Source organism: Schistocerca americana, chromosome 6 (assembly GCF_021461395.2).
Source record: "Schistocerca americana isolate TAMUIC-IGC-003095 chromosome 6, iqSchAmer2.1, whole genome shotgun sequence".
NCBI lineage: Eukaryota > Metazoa > Arthropoda > Insecta > Orthoptera > Acrididae > Schistocerca > Schistocerca americana.
In genome coordinates, this window is record NC_060124.1 from 232,981,602 (window position 1) to 232,999,396 (window position 17,795).

At 48.3% G+C, this 17,795-nt stretch overlaps 1 protein-coding gene across 1 annotated transcript; it reads left to right on the plus strand.

The window, feature by feature from the left end:
* Positions 1–15,995: 15,995 nt before the first annotated feature.
* LOC124620066 (proline-rich protein 36-like) lies at positions 15,996–16,691 on the plus strand. The gene has a single exon (XM_047146732.1). It carries the CDS (start codon positions 15,996–15,998, stop codon positions 16,689–16,691), a length of 696 nt encoding a protein of 231 aa, XP_047002688.1.
* The last annotated feature ends 1,104 nt before the right edge of the window (positions 16,692–17,795 follow it).

The following is a 17,795-nucleotide window of genomic DNA, read 5'->3' on the forward strand; positions in this document are numbered from 1 at the left end:
GTGACTAAATCTTGATACTAGCTCTTGCAGCTCTTCTGCGGAGTTCGCAACAATTGCAGCATCATCAGCGTACAGGAGTTCACGAGCGACTATCTCGTAGCGCTTTGTCTTTGTTGTGTACATAGTTGCGCGTAGTCAGCGCGTACTCAACTTTCCCAACAGAGCGCGCCCCGCTAAGCACAACAGCGCAGGCGCAGCGCTCGTCCGTCTCCGCACTACGTGATAGCGCTGTCTTAGAGACGGACCAAATTCTGCTTCCGCCGATCCGCGTATTAATATGTAACGCAGCCAATGAGATTGCTGCTGACGTAGAACCTTTTCTCCTAGCGGATCACACTCGCGCAGTGATACCTGAACGTGCGAGGTATTATAACGAGTTTACAGACCTCCGATTAGTCAGTCTGCATTAGTCTGCATCAGTCTATAGCCAAGTTTCAATCTGCGCCTAATAAAATTATCATATTCCTGTACTTTGTCAAGTATCAGAGATATGTGAGAATAAGATTAATGTACCAAGACCAAATGAACTTCAGATTGTCAATTGTAAACAGCATCCAGAATCAAGTTACGTAAAATCTATGCTTTTTATTATTTTAATAAATGTGTGTGAAAATTAATCAAGTTCTGTTTAAAGTTGGTCACCGTCAATCTGCTACTCTAAGCGTGCAAGTGGCATTTCTATCGTCTGGCCTAACGGCAGAAGATAAACACGCCACAATAAGACGACGAGAGATATTGCTGACGCTCGCCTACTTCGTTAGAGCGACAAGTCAAATAATCTGATGGTGTGTGTATCGAAGGTCTTACAGTACGCACACCACAGTCTTCAGAAGACTGACATTGAAAAGCATTCCATCTTTCCTAGTATGCAGATGTTCTCCAACATTGCAATTCTCGAAAGCCACTTGGAGCAGACCCGAGAGGAAAATTCCAAAAAGTGTAGGTGTGACTAGCAAATGGACAGTGGAGAAATGTGCTTTTTAATAGAGCTAACGTAGGTATTTAACGCGCGCCCATTTTGTAAACGGTGTGTTTTACGGGCCAGATACAACCTACAACTGCCACTGGAGTTCTTAGCGATCGCGTACACCACGCTGCAGCCCACGTACCGTGTGAACAAGTCGCATCGTTCCTGAGCGTTCGGCAGCGCACTGAACTCGGCACGCTCGACGTTGACGTTCGCAAGTACGGTCCGTTTGCTAATGGCGTTAGGTTACGGAGGAAGAAACGTAGGGAGGAAGAGGAAGTGCGCAGCGATCGTCTCGGCACCTGCGAGCCTAGCACTCTTCCCGCCGGTCAGAAGCCCGCCGCGTGCCGTGACGCTATTTTTACGGCAGACGCCTCCGCCTCTGCCGCTGCTCGGACTGCGGGAAGCGACGGCCTCCGCGCCAAGGTCGCAGGTCGGCGCCGCCTCCTACACACTCGCCGCCGTATGCTCACATAGCGGGGGGGGAGGGAGGGAGGCAGCCGCCGCGTCGTCTTCCCCGTCTACATCATGATCACTAATCCCTGTCTCAACAATGACACCGTCGATGAGATCTGGTCTGTTCGTAGCTACCAGATCTAAAATATTTCCATTATAGAGTGAGGGCGGGAAAGCGGGCCGTCCTGCACCTCGTCCCTTATTTTACCGCGCGTCTGCATCTACAGGGTGGTCATGATTTAAGGGCAACTACTCACGGACGTCCAGTGTGGGCCGTAATCACCGCTTGGCCACGAAACTTGGTAGATTCACTGATCAGCCAGAAAATTATGACCACCTACATGACAGCCGGTATGTCCTTCGGCACGGATGTCCGCAGCTCGTGGTCTAATGGCTAGCGTTGCTGCCTCTGGACCGCGGAGTCCCGGGTACGATTCCCGGCCGGGTTGGGGTTTTTCTCTGCCCGGGGGCTGGGTGTTTGTGTTGTCCTCATCGTTTCACCATCATCATCATCATCATCATTCGTGATAGTGGCTCGATTTGATTGTGTACAACTTGGACTGTGTAAAAATTAGGACTCTGATGACCGCGCAGTTGAGCACCCCACGAACCAAACAGCATCATCATTTGGCACGGATGACACCGACGACGCGTCGTGGCACAAAAGCAATGAGGTCTCAGTAAGTCAAATTCAAATGGCTCTAAGCACTATGGGACTTTACATCTGATGTCATCAGTCCCCTAGTCTTAGAACTACTTAAACCTAACTAACCTAAGGACATCACACACATCCATGCCCGAGGCAGGATTCGAACCTGCGACCGTAGCAGTCCCGCGGTTCCGGACTGCAGCGCCAGAACCGCTAGACTACCGCGGCCGGCTGGTGTAGTAGAAAATAACATTTCACAGCTACACGTTTTTCAGTTAAACTTGCCATTATAAAATACGAAACAAGAACAAAACAGAGCTGCAGGCCTGAGTGGACGAGCGGTTCTAGGCGCTACAGTCTGGAACCGCGCGACAGCTACGGTCGCAGGTTCGAATCCTGCCTCGGGCATGGATGTGTGTGATGTCCTTAGGTTAGTTAGGTTTAAGTAGTTCTATGTTCTAGGGGACTGATGACCTTAGAAGTTAAGCCCCATAGTGCACAGAGTCAATTGAACCATTAAAACAGAGCTAGCAAAATCAATCACTGCAGATGAGCAGAAGAAGTCAGGTCGACAACACAGGAGGCACTGAACTGGCAATGGGTTGCGTGCGCTTTACACGCCTAGCGGCAGAAAGGCGTACTACACCTGCTCCGCCCACGGCAATGTTTTTCCGGATTTTTTTTCCTTTTTCATCTTTTTTAAATAGCTCATCGCCCTTGCACTGCGATATAACAACACGCATTGCTTTAATCGTAGTGGACCCCACTTAGCCGTGTGGGCAAGTTACTTTCTGCTACTGCCGCATTACCACTTGTCTTGTCGGGTAGCAGAGTCGACAATGTTTTGCCTGCATGCTTATCGCGTGTGTAGTTTCCAACGCGAAAGCTGACGGCAAACAAGTCACCCTCGGTAAGGGACCCAACTCCGAGGCAGTGTGAGCGTTAATCGTGTTTTCGGCGTTTGTTCAGCGAACTGTATCTCACCCTAACCCTCACTCTACTCGCTAGACCTCCATGAATATAAATGCGATCCGTGCGAGGTAAACACGTCACGATTTCGTATATGCAGAGGCCGTCGCGAGCTTTGGAGACTGCCTGTGGCAACACGGCGAACAGCTAGAGGCAGACTTCCACAAGGAAACTCACCAGCTTGTATACATACACAACCCGGCAGCTGCGATGCCTTTTCTCATCTTGCTAATACGGAAAGCACACAGATCGGCAGATAATGACAAATCAGCTAGAGTATTGTCCCCGCGCGATAAATTAAGTAGAAAAATACCAGAATGAAAAACGCTCCTGACATATCACAAAAAAGGCGAATGTGTCCTGGGAAGAGCTAGAAATGTAAAAGAAGAGAACCAGCTTTTCGCCGTATTTGGCAGCTTCAAAGATATTTAAATCAAAATATCTTGACATATTCGAGCTCTTTCATTTGTTACTATTAGTACCCACTATAATGCATCGTGTCAAAATTGGTTCAAATGGCTCTGAGCACTACGGGACTTAACATATGAGGTCATCAGTCTCCTAGAACTTAGAACTACTTAAACCTAACTAACATAAGGACATCACACACATCCATGCCCCAGGCAGGATTCGAACCTGCCACCGTAACAGTCGCGCGGTTCCGGACTGAAGTGCCTAGAACCGGCATCGTGTCAAGTAAAGTAATATGTTACATGATGTCATGTCATATAACATGACACATTGCAGATGTGTTTCACTCTTTAGGAGCACGCAGATAAAATTTTGTCTGTTCTTACAACGCTCACACACACATGTTGAGCATCGGGTCGGTCTAAGAGAGCTAGGGATAACTCGTAAAAGTGCATGAATATGTTAGATGTTTTGATTTAAGTGTCTTTGAAGCTGCTAGATAGTCCGAAAAGCTGGTTCCCTTCCTTTACTTCCCTGACTCTGCCCAGGACATATCCGCCTATTTCTTGTTATGATAGGAGCGTTTTCTTTCTCCTTCCCAACTTTCACTCTGCCATAAGACTGACGTTAGACCGCAAAGCTCGTCAACCGACGTGGTAATGACAGTGGCACGCAAAGTGCCCTCCGCCACACACCGTTGGGTGGCTTGCAGAGTATAAATGTCGATGTAGATTTTTGTTCACTCGGGCGACAACTAATCCGGTATAGGTGTTTTATTGTCTTTCAAATCATGTTGCTTATATCGTGGCAACAGCTAAAGCTTTCAGAAAACAACACGACGACCATTAAAATTACGTGTATTTATCTACCTTCTTACAAAATTTTTACCAATTCGCACAATTCTGAAACACGGAAGTGGCGCGCGTAAGAAAACTCACAATAACGAGCTTTTGCACCTAAAATCCGAATGAAACTAGATTTTTGAAAGTGAGTTTTCCATTTTATCGCAGAAATACGTTTTTTATTTATTTGGTCCGCTTTAAATCTTTTTTTCCGTATTGAGCAATTTAAGAACGAATTTTACGCGCTACATTTAGCCTCGCTGCCGCTTCAGCTGCCTCGCCGCAGTTCCTGTTCGACCGTCAGAGGGTGCGCGCCTTCTCCTTTGTGTCCTGGGCTTTGGCTTCTCCAGTCGCAGAGCGCCGTCCAAGGGCGCACACAGCCGATGGCAGCCTTAGCTGCGAATTCTATAATTCGCAAAAGCAGACTGTGTCACGTGTCTGCTCTGGCTACACGTCCAAAAGATCGAAATTGTCGACGTTAGGGCGAGCGTAGAAGTAGGCGAGATATCTAAACAGCCGGACTGATAGATAGGGAATCTGGCGAGCCATGGCCCTGACTTCGGTCAGGCACGCCCGTGTTCGTCGAGGCAAGGGCACAGAGTAGGGTGCAGGCCTATTCCCCGCGGTCAGGTGAAATTAGGTGAACAATTCCTTCCATCATTCAAACACATGGTCCCACACTGAAGACATGTCCACCAAAACCAGAAACTCCACCAAGACCAGAAACTCCTCCAAATCCAAGAGCGCCAAAAATACAGCACCGATTTCCCAAACCGAAAATATCGGCAATCCCAACGTCCCTACCAATGAAAGGGACGAAGTCGACGATGCAGCACCACCCATTCTCTCCCCCATACCTGGCGTAAGAAGAGAGTCATACGCCGAAGTCGCCAGCAGCGACGCTTCCCATTCACCGGAAGACACGCCTCCATTGTCTCCAATGAAAAGCCCAGAGTCTGGAAACTCCAACAGCAGTCCTCCAACTCCGATCATGCCAAAAGCAGTGCCAACACAAACTTCTAGCAAGGAACCCACAAGCGTAATGCTATACGACCTCCCGAAAGGCACCTCCAGAACCAAAGTAGCTGCAAAAGACAGCTCTAGATGGTGAAATCACCGACTTCGTTGTAACTAACCTGTTTCTACTGCTTATTACGTTATTAGTGGGAATAGAAAAGCTTATTGATTGTGAAATTAACTTGAGAAGATTAGGGTCGCCACCGATTCTAACCATAGAACTAATTAAAGGTTTGGCCGAATCGGAAAGTAAATTAATTTGATCACAGACCAAAACTCATAAAAATGCATACGTTGTGATGTCGCTCATAGGGGATGCGATGTAATTAATAGTATTGCCCGTGCACTGTTCACGAGAATCAAACATTTAAAATAAAATAGAACATGCATGAACACTGTGCAGAAGATCAGCTCCCAACAACACATCTGAAAATAAGACTTAATCTAAAGCATTTGTTTTAAAATAAAAGGGGAAACCAATTACTGGACCTGTGCGTAAGAAAACGCGTTGGATGTGCTAACGGGAAAGCTATGAGGTGAGTGGCTTAGGTGCAAAAACGTAGCGAAATACAAGAGAAAATTGTTGATAAAATCATTTATTCCTAAGATATGGATGTGAGGTATATACACAATTCCTGATAACATTAATTCCTAAAACATCCATACGTTCACCGTTATAATCTACACCTAAAGTCATTGGTGTGAATCATTCATACAACTGCTGTTGCCTGATTACTGATCGCAATAACTCGTGAAACGGTACACGTTTCGCAGTACACCCGCATGCCCACGTGGTTTGTGGAGACGCAATTTCTAGGTATCGTGGCCAAGTTGCAACAATATCACATCACACAATCATGAGCAGTTAACATTCTTTAAAACAAACATGCGATCGGACAGTTAGTGATGACGGTAGCCCAACAAACTCTAATGTTCAACCACGTGGTTTGCTCCCCACGGACGAAAGATACATAAAGCAAGGAAAATTTACGAGAAGGCAAAGCTATTAATATTTAGACAAATAAAAGCTTATACAGGCACAGCTGAAGGCAAACAGACATTCATACAGAAGCGAGTGCTCACTTCTTATCGACACCTTTGTGTGGCGCTCTTCCGGCGAATCCAAGTCTGCTATAGAAATTTACTAAAAGAAAAATCTGCCAAAGTTTTGCATTCCTTACTGCGACAAGGCAAAGCAATCTTTCAGAGTTGATAAGCGAGACCAAAAGCTAATAGCTCTCCTCTCGCCAAGTAACAACGCGCCACGCGTTCAGTCTAACTCACCCTTCTTCGACTGGAACACAGCTGTGGACGCTTCGCGTACCGGCGGCAGACTGCCTCCCTTTTTTATCTCCAGCCTCTTCCACGCTCTTCGTGCCCTGGAAAACCCAAAGATGCCTATTCCACCACCAACCTAACGCAGGTGGATTTCCCACAAGTAGCGCAAACCTCTTTGCCTACTTGACCACTACAAGAGTTGGCTATTCTGTACAACTGCTGCTGAATATGTACGACTATCGCAGACTTTCTGCAGCAGACTACGCCACCGTCTAGCAACGTGACACACAACCACATTCATTCAATCACACCACTATGAGAGTAATGAAAAAAGAGAAACAAGGAAAAGAAAGAGATATGGCAGTGAAAATGGGCTACCGGACTAATGAAAGGTGGCTACAGGACCCTTTCATCGTCATGACGCGAAAAGGCGAGGCAATCATAAAAAGTACTCGCACTGACCTAAAATAACACTAGAGCAAAAATTCCTCGTAAATAGTTTCCCAGGGGCTCGCATGAAACTACTACCACCACGTAGACCGAACGAGCCTAGACCACCCTGGGAACCAACGTCCCCAATCCTAGCAGTCGTAATCAAAAAACGTTGAAGACGACGTCTCTGGCGCCGAGAGAAATCGAACAAGGTCTAGAGAACGTGCTAAATACCCAGACAGCCCTCACAGGAGAGTAAGCAAAGCTTCTGGCGTCAATTACCGAAGAGGAAATTGCGCTAGAACTCATGTCCGGCAAACCAAATGCAGCACCTATCAGGGAAAAATGCTCACGGCCACTCCACACCACATCCTCCTTCCAACACTAAGCCGCCTCTTCAACTCTGCGGTCAATCTAGAAATAGTGCCTAAACAATGGAAAGATGCAAATATCGTCGTGATACATAAACCTGGAAAGCCACTTAATCATCCCACCTCATACCGCCCAATCTCGCTCCTACCAGTAATAGGCAAGACATTTGAAACAATCCTAAACAACAGAATACACAGATTTATTAACAAACTAAATATCCTCCCACCAGAGCAAGCCGGTTTCAGACAAGATCACTCGACTATGAACACCAGCATCGGACTCATCAGCACCACAACGCAAGTTCCAAACAGAGGTGACTGCGTACTGGCACTATTCCTAGATATCGAACGAGCATTCGGTAAGGCATTTAAAATGGCCACGCAAAACTTCCCTCCACACTTCGTACGCCTCACAACCTCCATAATAACCAATACCCAGCGACAGTATCGATCGGAAACAAACTCTCAGACAGATTCTGTCCAGCAGCTGGAGTAGCGCAAGGCGCAGCCCTCTCTCCTACGCTCTACGGTTTATACACAGCTGACATCCCTCGCCCCAACAGGTAGAACAAACACTTCGCCCTTTACGCAGACGACACCGCCTATTGGTGCACAGCACACTCGGCAGAGGAAGCGGAGACCCTAATAACATCCTACATCCCTCAACTGGAACGGTGGATGGTCAAATGACGCATCAAACCTAACCCTACCAAAAGCGAACTGCTACTATTCAGGCACCGGAACTCAATGCAAAGCGCCAGGCTAAAACACAATGACCTCTCCATAACCTTATGGCAGAAGAGTGAAAACCCTGTGCAGAGTGCTAAATACTTAGGGATGACACTCGATTCCACACTGTCATGTAAGCACCACGTTGAGAACATTATAAACAAATCCAAACAAAGGATGAATCTGGTGAAATTAATCAGCTCCAAATTCGGGGGCGCCAGCCCACACGCAGTACTACATGCCTATATAGCATTCGTCAGACCAATCCTTGAGTACGGTGCCTGCCTGTGGAAAGCCCCCAAAGCACAGTATCACAGAATTGCCGCATTCGACCACCGATACCAGAGACTAGCAGGGAAGCTGCACTACACCACAGCAAACGATCTAGTCTATGAGGACACCAACGCCCGCCCCATTTTAGATAACTCCAGATGTGCAAAATACGGCCTGAACAGAGTAAGCAGGGAAGGGATAAGGAAAGTCCTAATCAGCAGTCCGGTCTACGAATTCAGAATTACCCAATTCAAATACCCTCACCCCCCAGACTTCATCGCACACGCAATCCAAAGAACGTTCCCCAATAATAAGGAGCTTATCGAAAAAATCAGAAAATGAAGAATTCAGTGAAGTGAAGTGCGCCACACAACTCCGTCCTATCCTCACCAATCCAGGGAAGTGAAGTGAAACGACCCATCGCATCTCCCCCCCCCCCTCCCCCCGATCAACCTCCCCACACACTGGAGATTAGGCATAGAGTTAACCAAAACAAACCATAAGATAGACACATACTAAGTCAATATAGCCTATAGCGTAGGAATAATCCATAGTCAATAATAAAATTCCTTGAACAGATGACAAAATCCATTTATCAAAAATGTTCAGATGCGTGTGAAATCTTATGGGACTTAACTGCTAAGGTCATCAGTCCCTAAGCTTACACACAACTTAAACTAAATTATCGTAAGGACAAAAACACACACCCATGCCCGAGGGTGTGTGTCGGGAGCCGGCCGGTGTGGCCGTGCGGTTCTAAGCGCGTCAGTTTGGAACCGCGTGACCGCTATGGTCGCAGGTTCGAATCCTGCCTCGGGCGTGGATGTGTGTGATGTCCTTAGGTTAGTTAGGTTTAAGTAGTTCTAAGTTCTAGGGGACTGATGACCTCAGTAGTTAAGTCCCATAGTGCTCAGAGCCATTTTTTCTGTGCCGGGACCAGCCGCACAGTTCATGACTGCAGCGCCCTAGACCGCTCGACTAATCACGCGCGGCTTCCATTTATCACTAGATTATCAATCAGACTAGAAACCTAACTTTAGAAACTCGCAGATATCAGAAGATGAAAATCCAGCGTGATCCCGACTGAGGTTTTGGTGGTTTCCCCCAGTTGTAAGGTGAATACCGGGATGAGGGATTCCACCGCATATATTTAGCAAAATCTCACTAGAAAATTGCATGAGGCAGAACAAAACTAACAACCAAGATGGCAGCACTCCCCCATGGAGTAAATAAATGATGTCCCAACGGCATTACCAACCCCAGGCTGACAAGGACACGTGCAAAGTATTAACCGATTCGAAGAAGTATAGAAGCCGCGCGCTTCAAAAACCTCCCAGAAAAACATGTTTCTTACATGTAAAATCCAAACGAAGCAAGATTTTTCATTCAAATGGTTAAAACTCAATTTAGACCAATGTTCGATACACCAGTGTACCATATTTGAATCATCAGTCTCGCTCCAGTCCGGAGCTTTATAAGGGTGACTTTCGGCGGCAAAAATCCGAACTTGGGTGACTGTTTCTGCACGTAAAATCCGAACGGTTCAGATGGAAATTGTGTCATCAGCTGAGCATTAATTTCAGCCCAATTAAAATGTCTTGCAAAAGGAATTAATCAAAAATGGCTCTGAGCACTATGGGACTTATCGTCTGAGGTCATCAGTCCTCTAGACTTAGAACTACTCAGACCTAACTAACCTAAGGACATCACACACATCCATGCCCGGGGCAGGATTCGAACCTGCGACCGTAGCGGTCGCGCGGTTCCAGACTGAAGCGCCTAGAACCGCTCGGCCACAGCGGACGGCAGGAATTAATAGATTCATGCATTCGCACAATTTGCCTTGGCGCCAGTTCCGGTTCGTTGTTCAAACTTGCTTAATATACTGCAATATAGTTACAATAAGACCAATGTTCGAACGGCTATAGGATCACCCGCTGGTCCAGGTTAAGCCAGAACCTTTCTATTTCATGTTTCTAGCTCTAACTACACTACGGGCCATTAAAATTGCTACACCAAGAAGAAATGCAAATGATAAACGGATATTCATTGAACATATATATTATACTAGAACTGACATGTGATTACATTTTCACGCAATTTGGCTGCATAGATCCTGAGAAATCAGTACCCAGAACAACCACATCTGGCCGTAATAACGGCCTGGATACGCCTGGGCATTGAGTCGGCCACCATTGACCAGATGTTTTCAGTTAGCGAGAGATCTGGAGAATGTGCTGGCAAGGGCAGCAGTCGAACATTTTCTGTATACAGAAAGGCCCGTACAGGACCTGCAACATGCGGTTGTGCATTATCCGGCTGAAATGTAGGGTTTCGCAGGGATCGAATGAAGGGTATAGCCACGGGTCGCAACACATCTGAAATGTAACGTCCACTGTTCAAAGTTTCTTCAATGCGAACAAGAGGTGACCGAGACGTGTAACCAATGGTACCTCATACCGTCACACCATGTGATACGCCAGTATAGCGAACTATTCGTGCAGATGGCTGTTGTCTTGCAAACGTCCTTATCTGTTGACTCAGGGATCGAGACGTGGCTGCACGATCCGTTACAGCCATGCGGTGAGAGGCACCCACATGCCTTGCTCATACTGTGGCATCAAGCAGTCAGGCCTGCAAGATGAGTGGTCTGCCAAGCGAGTGGATTCATTCTTAATTTATCGAGTAACATGAACTCTCGTACTCACAATTTAAGTTACAAGTTATCCTCCTATATGATTAATACGCAACGGAAACACGCATCTGACTATCAATAATTTACAGAACTCTGACTGTACACTACGCACTGGCAATACCACATTTTCTTTTTGTCTTTTATTTAACGGCTTTTGTCAACACGTGGCCACCGCACTGAATATGAATGGCGCACACATTACAAATTCGGGACATTATGACAACATACAATTCGAAGGAAAGGTACACCAATCTTTTTCTTTTCACTATCTTATTTATTCCGATAAATTCTCTAACCTAAACACACAAATTCTACAACCTAAAACAATAACACATGAGAAATTCCGGCCAGTGGGCATGGCTTTACAATGGTGAATCTCTATATTATGGTCTCGTAATTACTTTTAACGCTACAGTGCACTTTCTGGATAGGATGGTGGATCTTTTATTAATCCTCACGCTTCGACTCTCACAATCATCATCATCACTAAACTTTCCTCCAGACCGAGCGGTACAGAAGGAACAAGCATAACCCACTAATCTTTTGAAACTACCTCGCTACTCTCCCATGCAAACCACACATACCCAAATTACCTGACATACACCACACTACAATATGAAATACTACACAAAGAATGGTTACAACATTTTCACTTTCAGCTTTCCCACTTCAATTAATATTTATCCCAGTTTCACACGACACTGCCCCACTTTGTAATTCTACTTTCCTACTGTGAACTCTGGAGATATATGCACGTCTTCCTGTGCAATGCAAGCCAAGTGGCGTTGCTGGATAGACGGCCGACTCACCTTGATTCTCTCTCAGAGTTTAAATCTAGCGTCACACGGAATCATATCACACAATTTAACATTAAGAACATCACACACGCGAGTCCTCAACTGATACCATGGACGAGTACTTCTCTTTATCCTTTGTCTCATACACATATTGAGACTCACACAGTACTCACCACGTGGAAGTACTCGTCTCTAATTTCAAGTCCTGCACACGCCATTTCTTAAATATTTCAACTTATGGTACACACGCTATTTCTTAAATATTTCAACTTATTGTACACACGCTAGTAATTCAGCTTAACTTAAGCACACGGAAGTATTTCAACTTAATGCTACACGTGGTTTCATTGTGACCGTTGGTCACTCCCGAAGATTCCTACAATCCCATTAATATTACCTGCCTGACATTTAATTCTCCCCACAAAAGTTCCTGAAATAGAGAAATTAATATTTCAAACTACTCTTAAATATTCGACATGCATACCATGTCTCCACTCTTTCGTCATTTCGGAGCACAACTAAAACAGGTCTTAACAGCACAAGATCCAGCGGCAGAGTGCTGAAGCATGGCCGTTCTTGAGGTTCTCTCCCATCTCTGTCGAGGTGGGGGAAGCACCTTGCTATCGTATTGGTCAGCCACATTTCAGGCGCTCAAAGCTCTGGTAAACTTCATCTCTTTGGTCCCACCAAAGGTGGCCAAAGGATCGACTCAAAGATGATCATATATTCACATTCACTATCTGCGGTTAGCAGACGACCATACATTCATTCATTTCACAGATCTCACCAAACTGGATGTAGGGATTTACTTTGTGGGAGTGCACATGTGATCAATTAAATAAATAAATTGTCATTCTTTCCCACACTGGTATCCGGCTTCGCTGTATTAATTGAAATTGAGTTATTTTACAAAAAAAATGTGTTCTTCTGACAAAAATAATGAAATATGTTGTACCTATTTTCAATGTCGGGCGGTACTGTACCCTTTCAGCGGATAAGATGCCTGTCATGTCGACTGGTAGTGATACGAGACCCTTGGGATCCAGCACGGCGTTCCGTATTACCCTGCTGAACCGACCGAATCCATATACTGCTAACAGTCATTGGACCTCGATCGACGCGAGCAGCAATGTCGTGATACGATAAACTGCAATCATGATAGGCTACAATTCGACCTTTATCAAAGTCGGAAACGTGATGGTACGCATTTCTCCTCCTTACACGTGGCATCACAACAACGTTTCACCAGGCAACGCCGGTCAACTGCTGTTTGTGTATGAGAAATCGGTTGAAACTTTCCTCATGTCAGCACGTTGGAGGTATAGCCACCGTCGCCAACCTTGTGTGAATTTGCATATCACAGCATGTTCTTCCTGTCGGTTAAATCTCGCTTCTGTGGCACGTCATCTTCGTGGTGTAACAATTTTAATGGCCAGTAGTGTAGAACCGTGCACCAAGACCCTCACAAACCGCGATTCTGCGTGCGGTCTTTTCATACATATTTGTAACAGCGCTTCCTCGCCTTAGCGATTCTCATCTTAGAGACGATCTCAAGCTGTTAATTTCTGCTCTTAGAATAGCCTGGCACAGATGAAACATCACACCTTCTATGGGAAGTTTATCACTGTAGACGTAGCAGCGGACCAGATAATTTTTCATTCGAAATAATTTAAACTTTATTACAGGGGAGGGGGGGGGGGGGATAGGGGGCAGGAGCGCATTGGACCGCATGGGGTACCAGTAAGAGTCTACACTGAGTACGTGGAAGAAGTTGCTACTCTTCTAAGAACAGTGTTCCGTAGATTTCTTGGACAAATGCCGCAGGTCACCCCCGCTTCCAAAAAGGTTCGTCAAACGGACGCTTAAAATATACTTATTGCTCGCGTGTTTAACACACCCACCGTCTAGTGGAGCGTTTCTGACTAGTACGCAAAATGTCTTCAGTGCCAGGTTTGATGCCCACATCGATCAAATTTGGAATACAATCGAAAACTTCTGGCACATGTCCAGCGGCGTTGTCAGAAAGGAATGGGTAGCAGATAGAGATTGAGAGTTTGTCGTCTTCCCCTGCTTGCTGCTGCCGCTCCTCGCCCTCTGTCAGCTCTGCCCTGACCCCTTTCTCAGCTTTCTGCTGATGGTGTTGCTGCTCCCCGACCTACATCGGCTCTGCCTTTCCCTCTTCCTCCACTTGATTCTGCTGCTGCAGCTCCTTCTGCTCCATCAGCTACGCACTGTCGTCTTCCCCTGCTTGCTGCTGCCGCTCCTCGCTGTCAGCTCTGCCCTGCCCTCTTCCTCAGCTTTCTGCTGATGGTGTTGTTGCTCCCCAACCTACATTGGCTCTGCCTTGCCCTCTTCGTCCACTTGATTCTGCTGCCACTGCTCCTTCTGCTCCGTCACCTATGCACTGTCGTCTTCCCCTGCTTGCTGCTGCTGCTCCTCACCAACTGTCAGCTCTGCCCTGCCGCCTTCCTCAGCATTCTGCTGATGGTGTTGCTGCTCCTCGACCTACATCGGCTCTGTTTTGCCATCTTTGTCAATTTTATTCTGCTGCCGCTGCTCCTTCTGCTCCGTCAGCTACACCCTGTCGTCTTCCCCTGCTTGCTGCTGCCGCTCCCCGCAAACTGTCGGCTCTGCCCTGCATTCTTCCTCAGGTCTCTGCTGATGGTGTTGCTGCTCCCCAACCTACATCGGCTCTGCCTTACCCTCTGCATCCACTTGATTCTGCTGCTGCTGCTACTTCTGCTTTATCAGCTACGCACTGTCGTCTTCACCTGCTTCCTGCTGTCGCTCCCCGCCAACTGTCAGCACTGCCCTGCCCTCTTCCACACCTTTCTGCTGCTGGTGTTGCTGCTCCCCAACCTACATCGGCTCTGCTTTCCTAGCTTCGTACACTTGCATCTGCTGCTGCCGCTCCTTCTGCTCCGTCAGCTACACACTGTCGTCTTCCCCTGCTTGCTGCTGCTGCTCGTCGCCCTCTTTCAGCTCTGCCCTGCCCTCTTCCTCAGCTTCGTGCTGATGGTGTTGCTGCTCCCCAACCTACATCGGCTCTGCCTTGCCCTCTTCGTCTACATGATTCTGCTGCTGCTGCTCCTTCTGCTCCATCAGCTACGCCCTGTCGTCTTTTTCTGCTTGCTGCTGCCGCTCCTCACCCTCCGTCAGCTCTCACCTGCCCTCTTCCTCAGCTTTTTGCTGATAGTGTTGCTGCTCCCCGACCTACATCAGCTGTGCTTTGCTAGCTTCATACACTTGCATCTGCTGCTGCTACTCCTTCTACTCCATCAGCTACGCACTGTTGTCTTGCCCTGCTTGCTGCTGCTGCTCGTCACCCTCTTTCAGCTCTGCCCTGCCCATTTCCTCAGCTTCGTGCTGATGGTGTTGCTGCTCCGCGACGTACATTGGCTCTGCCTTGCCATCTTCATCCACTTTCAACCGCTGCTGCTGCTCCTTCTGCTCCATCGGCTATGCACTGTCGTCTTTTTCTGCTTGCTGCTGCCGCTCCTCACCCTCCGTCAGCTCTGACCTGCCCTCTTCCTCAGCTTTTTGCTGATAGTGTTGCTGCTCCCCGACCTACATCAGCTGTGCTTTGCTAGCTTCATACACTTGCATCTGCTGCTGCTACTCCTTCTACTCCATCAGCTACGCACTGTTGTCTTGCCCTGCTTGCTGCTGCTGCTCGTCACCCTCTTTCAGCTCTGCCCTGCCCATTTCCTCAGCTTCGTGCTGATGGTGTTGCTGCTCCGCGACGTACATTGGCTCTGCCTTGCCATCTTCATCCACTTTCAACCGCTGCTGCTGCTCCTTCTGCTCCATCGGCTATGCACTGTCGTCTTCCACTGCTTGCTGCCGCTGCTCCTCACCCTCTGTCACCTCTGCCCTGCACGCTTCCTCAGGTTTCTGCTGATGGAATTGTTCCTCCCCGACCTACATCGGCTCTGTTTTGCCATCTTCGTCAACTTGATTCTGCTGCTGCTGCTCCTTCTGCTCTGTCAGCTATGCATTGTCATCTTCCACTGCTTGCTGCTGCTGCTCCTCGCCCTCTGTCAGCTCTGCCCTTCACTCTTCCTCAGCTTTCTGCTTATGCCGTTGCTGCTCCCTGACCTACATTGGCTATGCCTTGCCCTCTTCGTCCACTTGATTCTGCTGCTGCTGCTCCTTCTGCTTCGTCACCTATGCACTGTCCTCTTCCCCTGCTTGCTGCTGCTGCTCCTCGCCAACTGTCAGCTCTGCCCTGCCCTCTTCCTCAGCTTTCTGCTGATGGTGTTGCTGCTCCCCGACCTACATCGACTCTACCTTTCCCTCTTTGTCCACTTGATTCTGCTGCAGCTGCTCCTTCTGCTCCATCAGCTATGCATTGTCCTCCTCCCCTGCTTACTGCTGCTGCTCCTCGCCAACTGTCAGCTCTGCCCTGCCCTCTTCCTCAGTTTTCTGCTGATGCTGTTGCTGCTCCCCGAAGTACTTTGGCACTGCCTTTCACTCTTCCTCCACTTGATTCTGCTGCTGCTGCTCTTTCTGCTCCGCCAGATACGCCATGTCGTCTTCCCCTGCTTGCTCCTGCTGCTCCTTGCCAACTGTCAGCTCTGCCCTGCCCTCTTCCTCAGGTTTCTGCTGATGGTGTTGTTGCTCCCCGACCTACATTGGCTCTGCCTTGCCCTCTTCGTCCACTTGATTCTGCTGCCACTGCTCCTTCTGCTCCGACAGCTACGCACTGTCGTCTTCCCCTGCTTGCTGCTGCCGCTCCCCGCCAACTGTCAGCTCTGCCGTGCATACTTCCTCAGGTTTCTGCTGATGGTGTTGCTGCACCCTGACCTACATCGGCTCTGCCTTACCCTCTGCATCCACTTGATTCTGCTGCTGCTGCTACTTCTGCTTCATCAGCTACGCACTGTCATCTTGACCTGCTTCCTGCTGTCGCTCCTCGCCAACTGTCAGCTCTGCCCTGCCCTCTTCCACAGCTTTCTGCTGCTGGTGTTGCTGCTCCCCAACCTACATCGGCTCTGCTTTGCTAGCTTCGTACACTTGCATCTGCTGCTGCTGCTCCTTCTGCTCCGTCAGCTACGCACTGTCGTCTTCCCCTGCTTGCTGCTGCTGCTCCTCGCTGTCAGCTCTGCCCTGCCCTGTTCCTCAGCTTTCTGCTGATGGTGTTGCTGCTCCCCGACCTACATCGACTCTACCTTTCCCTCTTCGTCCACTTGATTCTGCTGCAGCTGCTCCTTATGCTCCATCAGCTATGCATTGTCCTCCTCCCCTGCTTGCTGCTGCCGCTGCTCGCCAACTGTCAGCTCTGTCCTGCCCTCTTCCTCAGCTTTCTGCTGATGATGTTGTTTCTCCCCAACCTACATCGGCTCTGCCTTGCCGTCCTCATCGACTTTATTCTTCTGCCGCTGCTCCTTCTGCTCCATTAGCTACGCCCTGTCGTCTTCCCCTGATTGCTGCTGCCGCTCCTCGCCAACTGTCAGCTCTGCCCTGACCTCTTCCTCAGCTTTCTGCTGATGATGTTGCTTCTCCCCAACCTACATCGGCTCTGCCTTGTCTTCTTCGTCCACTTGATTCATCTGCCACTGCTCCTTCTGCACCATCAGCTATGCACTGTCGTCTTCCCCTGCTTGCTGCTGCCACTTCTAGTCAACTGTCAGCTCTGCCCTGCCCTCTTCCTCAGGTTTCTGCTGATGGTGTTGTTGCTCCCCGACCTACATTGGATCTGCCTTGCCCTCTTCGTCCACTTGATTCTGCTGCCACTGCTCCTTCTGCTCCGTCACCTATGCACTGTCGTCTTCCCCTGCTTGCTGCTGCTGCTCCTCACCAACTGTCAGCTCTGCCCTGCCGCCTTTCTCAGCATTCTGCTGATGGTGTTGCTGCTCCTCGACCTACATCGGCTCTGTTTTGCCATCTTCGTCAATTTTATTCTGCTG